The sequence below is a fragment of the Limulus polyphemus genome, unplaced genomic scaffold (assembly GCF_000517525.1).
Source record: "Limulus polyphemus unplaced genomic scaffold, Limulus_polyphemus-2.1.2 Scaffold5758, whole genome shotgun sequence".
Classification (NCBI taxonomy): Eukaryota; Metazoa; Arthropoda; class Merostomata; order Xiphosura; family Limulidae; genus Limulus; species Limulus polyphemus.
Window position 1 is genome coordinate 12,407 of NW_013671368.1, and position 6,346 is coordinate 18,752.

The following is a 6,346-nucleotide window of genomic DNA, read 5'->3' on the forward strand; positions in this document are numbered from 1 at the left end:
CAGTGGCACAGCGGTATGTTTGCGAACTTACATCACTAGAATCCGGATTTCGATACCGGTGGTGGGCAGAGCACAGATAGCCCATTGTGTAGCTTTGTGCTTAATTACAAAACAAACAATTTCTAGTATCAAAATGTCTTTTATACACTAATACGCTCTACAGAAATTAAATAAAGACTTGCAATGTATTGGATATATCTAAATTGTAAGGATAATTATACACATTAAATCGCACATATATGAAAAACTAAAATTTAAATATAACTCATAAACTGTTTGAAAGCAACAAACCACAGATAAATAAAAGATTGGACTGTCCATTATTTTCATCTTTGTTATAAAATGTATCAGGAATACACATTGAAAACATTGAATGGTGTATAAGCTGGTTATGTGCATTGTTTGTTTGTTCTGTCTAAACTAATTTTCACCATTGTAGAATAATTAATTAAAAAATATGTACAGAAGTTATTATCTTTATTATATTTTAATGCATGGCTCTACTTCTAATTTATATGGATCATTTTGAGTACGTATTTACTCAAGAAATATAAACATACAAAACTAATCATATAACGCTAATATCTATATTAAAACCCTATGTTATATAAGTAACATATTAATCCAAGGCTATGATATTCACCCCCAGTGGCACAGCGGTATGTCTGCGGACTTACAACTCTAAAAACCGGGTTTCGATACCCGTGGTGGGCAGAGCACAGATAGCCCTTGTGTAGCTTTGTGTATAATTAAAAACAAACAAACAAGCTATGATTTTCACAAGAAAAGAATATTGTAATTTAATAAGCTATATAATTAAACCCCCTCTTGTTGACAAGATGAGAACCACTTGTGGTAACTGTTATTTTCACAACATTCGAGCACGAGGGTAGTTGATTAAGTTCGTATTTAACGAAGTGATTTCGTGAAGCTTTAGTTATGCTTTTGGAATATAAAATTAAATAGGAAATACTTTTCATTTTGTATTAAGATCTGGTTTACCTCGAGTAATCACGCAGAAATGAATGAAATTCGTGCTTTGCAAAAATTGAAAAATGTGACAGAAATAATGATGCTGCAGCCTCTTAATATTAATCTGCGCCTGTTTCAGTATTTCACTATTTGTAAATTGTACTATTAGTATTAATATTATACCTTTTCCATGTTATATCGTGTAATTTGTAAATTACAAATACAGTGTCGATAAACCTTGATAAAGAGACGTATAATATTAGTATTTAAACTAATAATAGGCTCTAAAATAAGTGTGACCATTCATAAAATTTAAAGATGTTTTAATTTTATAATTTATTTGTTAAAAAATAGAAGTAGTTATTTTTTTACTATGCTGATAGTTTTAAACTATAAAGTAATGATTTAGTGCTCTAAAGAAACATTTCACTGGTAAATACTAGTTAAGAAAATGGCCAGAATTAATGATGATCAGCAAGTATTGTTGGCTGAAGTCAGTGAAGAGGAATCTACTCAAGAAAGAAGAGGCATTAGAACAAGTCAAGTCACTTTTAACAGAGGATGGAAACGCTTTTTTTCAAGTTTAGCAGTATTACTGACTGTTATGTTGGAACGAATAGCATTTTACTCTCTTGCTGGGAATCTATTTTTGTTTTTGAATCGAAATCCATATATGTGGGCATCATACAATTCTATGAATGCTCTGTTTATTTTTACTGGGACAACTTTTGTATCATCACTGTTTGGAGGATGGCTTGCAGATGCAATATTGGGTCGGTTTTCAACAATTTTAGTTGCTTTTGTAACATACCTAGCTGCCTATAGTTTTCTTCCAGTGTTAGCATTATCAAAAAATAAAGTTTCAGACTTGTGTTTATTCCATAATTCACCATCAGTTTTGCCACCAATCAACATGACAAATCAGACATTACTTTCTCCATGGTTAGTAGTGCCTAATAAAGACCATGAGCCTTGCACCTGGTTGGTATATTTGTTGCTGATAATCATAGGCATCTCTAATGGGATTGTTAAGGCAAACATTGCACCTTTTGGAGCGGAACAGGTAAGTTCTGGGCATAACCGAACACTAAAATAATCAGATAGAGGTAAAGCTTCATTAGAAAGTAAGGATATGGGGAAAAAAAAACCCTTTTAACAATACATATGATTAATTGTTCAGTTGCAATGCTTGTATGAGAATGTTTTGAGCATTGAATCTGGGTGACATGATGCATTTCATCTATATTGTCAATAGCTGTTTTTATAGTACTAGTAGACAGTGTAAACAATATATTTAATGATGATAACACATAATATTTTACCATCTTTCCTAAGTTTTTATTTCTCCTATATATATTGTTTACTATCATTAGCCATGTAGAATCTTTAAATTTGCAGACTAATTAGGTAATAGAAAGTCAATTGACTCATCAAAATAACCTGCCATACACCTAAACAACTATACACGTCAAAAAGTGTAATTCTTTGCATGTAGATAGTTCATCTGCACTTCGTCATATATACACACATAATCATCAGGCAAACAATTTTATTAACACAGAAAAACTTCAGTCATCCCAGCCTTATCATTCCACTCTTCAGACCTCAAATAGCCACTTTATCCAAGCTGGTATAAATACTTGAATAAAGTCATCTTTAGTTTCCAGAGAAAAGGAAGGTAAATTCTTAAAGCTTATCTTTATTTATTGCATTACACTAAGCTTACATGATTAAACAATGTTACACACAAACAACGATCTGAGACTGTCCTTGCACACCCAGCTCATATCCCCCCCCTTGAAATCCCATAAAGTGCTGATGTGCACTACTACTGATGGCAGCTCATATCCCCCCCCTTGAAATCGCGTAAAGTGCTGATGTGCACTACTACTGATGGCAGCTCATTCCACACATCAGTCACATTTTTAGAAAAATAAATCTTTAAAGCCAAATGACTTGAAATCATTAAAACTCACAGGTTGTGAATATTTCAAATAGAAGTAAATAAAAATTAATTTGTGAAGTTTTCTGCAGATATTATTATTTTTGTTCTTCAGGTTCGAGAAGAGGGAGGCAAGTTTTTGAGGATATTTTTTAATTGGTTTTACTGGTCAGTTAACATTGGAGCATTTGTGGCACTTGGAGGGATGGCCTACATCCAGCAGTCTACCGAGTATGGTTTTTATTTGGGATACCTGATCCCAACAGTGTTTCTTGGTGTTGCTGTAATCATCTTTGTTGTAGTTCGACCTCTATACATCACCCATCAACCAGCAGGAAGTGTTGTAACTACAGTGTTATTGATTCTAAAAAATGCTTGGATATCTTCACGTCTGCAGAGAAGACTTTCAGATGGCAGGTATAATAAGAAACCACTTGAGAAAATGTTAAAAATATACTATTCGTAATCTTGTTTAGACTTGTTATAAAACACATAATGTACTTGTATTTTTACTCATTTATGAAAGAAAATTTATATCAACAGAGGAGAGAAGAAGAAGACTTATTTATAAGGAATTTTTAAATGAATATTTTATGGTTAATTACCTTATTCTGTTTTGTTTAAAATTCAAAATGATCAAAGTAGATTGATGATGCTCTAAGTCTAATGTAATGGAACTCAAGGACAAGTAGGTTTGTTACCCTAGGTTATTCTGAATCAAGAAATGTAAGATAAGAGATTATTCATATGATGTTAATGAGTGCTGAGAGGTGACAGATGTTTAACTACAGTCTTGTTAAAACAAACTTTTTATCACCTTATATGTTTATATTGCCAGACATGTTAAAATTTTGTGGTTACAGAGACTCCTTACCATCTTGGTTGGACTGGGCCAAGGCTAGATTTGGTGGAAAGTTTCCTGATAATGCAGTGGAAGATGTTAAGTCACTAGCCATAATTCTTATAGTGTTTGTCTTCCTTGTTCCTTACTGGCTGGTTTATTTTCAGGTAAATGTAATCTGAATAATATTGTGTTCTAATGAAGACTGCTGTTAACTCTCTAGGATAGAATGTTTTTATTCATTCAGTTAAAAATTTTAAAGTTTCCAGAGTTCCTTCCATCAGGATCACCAAGAAATTTTCTTAATAATTTATTTACAAGATTTCAGAAATTAATTGGGATCATTAAGCAACTTTCCTAATGATATAATCTGCTTATCAGATTCAAAATGTCCATAAGATTCAACAAACAGCTTCCTTATAATCCACTTACCAGATTCCAGATATCCATAAGCATCACCAAGCAAATTCTTCAATAAACCATGTAACAGAGTCCAGATGTTTATGAGACTCGGCAAATGTCATCTTCCAAAAAATTTACTTGAGATATTTTATCAAAGAAAATTAAAAATATTATTGATGCTTTAAGCCTAACAATTTAAAAGAAAGTCTGTCTGTGACATAGAGAAATTTTTAAATAATTTATATAATACTATGTATAAATAATATTTGGTCGTTTTGAAAATCCAATGAAATAATACCCAAGTTTTCAGTAACACAAATTCTTTAGATAACTCATTTTATACGATAACATGTAAACTTTAGAAACAGTTTCTGATTTCTTTCCAGATGCAGACCACTTTTCAAGCCCAAGGTCTTCACTTACGACTTGTGTTTAAAGGCCTAAAGTATGAAAACTTCTCCCAACTAATCTCCTGGTGGGAAGAAAGAAAACAACATAGCAATGAAATTGATGAATTTTCTGTATGATTTCATAAATATTTCTTTATTTCTAGTGTAAGCATGAAGGAAAAGTGTGAAGCATGGCAGAACTTTACAGTTCAAATTAAAAGCTAGAACTTGTAACAATATGAAGTATATCCTCTTAAGCCTTATAGTGGTCACAACATTTCAACTAATATTTACACCTTCGTGGCCCTTACAGCTTCATAAGCATAGAATTAAACTTGACTTCATTTTAAAAATTTACAAGGACAAAACACTTAATGCATGTTAGTACAGTACAACTTTTTTATATTATTGACCTTCTGTAAAAACTTAATGGTTTACATGCAACTCACAATGTTCTCGTTTGTATGTTTCTCCATGCGTTACTTAGATTCATATCACATCACAATATATCTGGTAATATGCTGCCTTATTTTTAAAATTCAAAATCAGAAATAGAGAAAATGTATCCCATAACAAGCCTTTTCTTTCAGGTTGTGAGTAAGAAATGTATCTAATAACAAACCTTTACTTCTGATACGATATCTTACCTCATCTCACAAAATGGCTAATCACTTCTTGATTTGCAGTAGTACTTTACGGACATGCTTGTTTTTTCTTACAAATTTGTCAACATTATCTTTTATACTACAGATTAAGTTTTTCTTTAATATTTCTGTAATTTTCATGTTTTTGAATTGTGCAAGGTTGCTTTTTCCTAATTTTTTTTCCTTTTTCATATTTTTTTTGCTTCATGTTTGGAATTGTCAGTATGCACTCACAGTTTCAGGTAGTTACAACTACCACAGCTCAACTGTTACTGCTGCTGCTGGCTTCCTTACCACTACTACTGGGTTGAGTACTCATCAGTCAAGAACGTGATGGCAATTGTTCGATGAGAAATGTCCATGTTCACGTAACCTTCACCACCACACAAGGAATATCCTGGGATGTCTGACAGGGAGGATGAGATTGAACAATCTGTTCACCCCCCCCTTCACAAATATGCTTCGAAGTCACGAGAGATATTGGGGGATTTACCCAGACCTCCTTCATCCTTTGTGGAATTAATTGATCAAGTTTGTGCTGTCTTATCCTTATATCCAGTTTCCTATGATTCTCAACCTGCACTTATGGTGAAGAATCTAGGGGCCAATATTTAGTTTTCCCTCCCTTGCCTGATTTGGGGATCAACTTTGGTCTGGAATTAGTATGCCTTGTCCGCCTCGTACATCTGAATATATTTCTTTTGCATTTCATAGATCTATCTTCCCTTATCTTGATTCCCAACATTTGGATTCTCTAATTCCATTGTGGGGTCTCACAACTTCAATTTTCCCATATCAGACTGATGCTGTCCATAATTATGCATGCATTATCGATATACCTATGCTGGCTCAGGCAATTCACATGTCTCCTGAAGGGTTTTCAGATGTGGCTGATATGGTGTTGTGACCTTCTGGGTCAGGATGCCATTCTTTCCAAAGTATGTTTACTACTCTGCACAACTTGCATTTGGCACCTTTTTTATCTGAAAAGATGTTTGGAGGTCTTCCCTGACTCATTGGAGGCCTTAGTTGAGTCTGCTCATCTGCATAATTCATTATCCTCATTAGCTTCCCATTTATCCCAACCTCTTCTTACTTGTCTTTCTGTGTCTTGCCCCCTCACATCCAACCCTTTGCCAGTCCCAGCATCTCATTC

The 6,346-nt window shown here is 33.4% G+C and overlaps 1 protein-coding gene across 1 annotated transcript in view; it reads left to right on the forward strand.

The window, feature by feature from the left end:
- The first annotated feature begins 868 nt into the window (after positions 1–868).
- Positions 869–6,346, forward strand: part of LOC106472950 (solute carrier family 15 member 4-like) — a 28,461-nt gene continuing 22,983 nt past the window's right edge. Inside the window, exons 1-4 of the mRNA XM_013933618.2 lie at positions 869–2,035; positions 3,030–3,331; positions 3,778–3,922; positions 4,544–4,678. Of these exons, the coding sequence (XP_013789072.1) occupies positions 1,424–2,035; positions 3,030–3,331; positions 3,778–3,922; positions 4,544–4,678 (1,194 nt within the window). The 5' untranslated portion in view covers positions 869–1,423. The remainder of the gene's footprint in view (positions 2,036–3,029; positions 3,332–3,777; positions 3,923–4,543; positions 4,679–6,346) is intronic.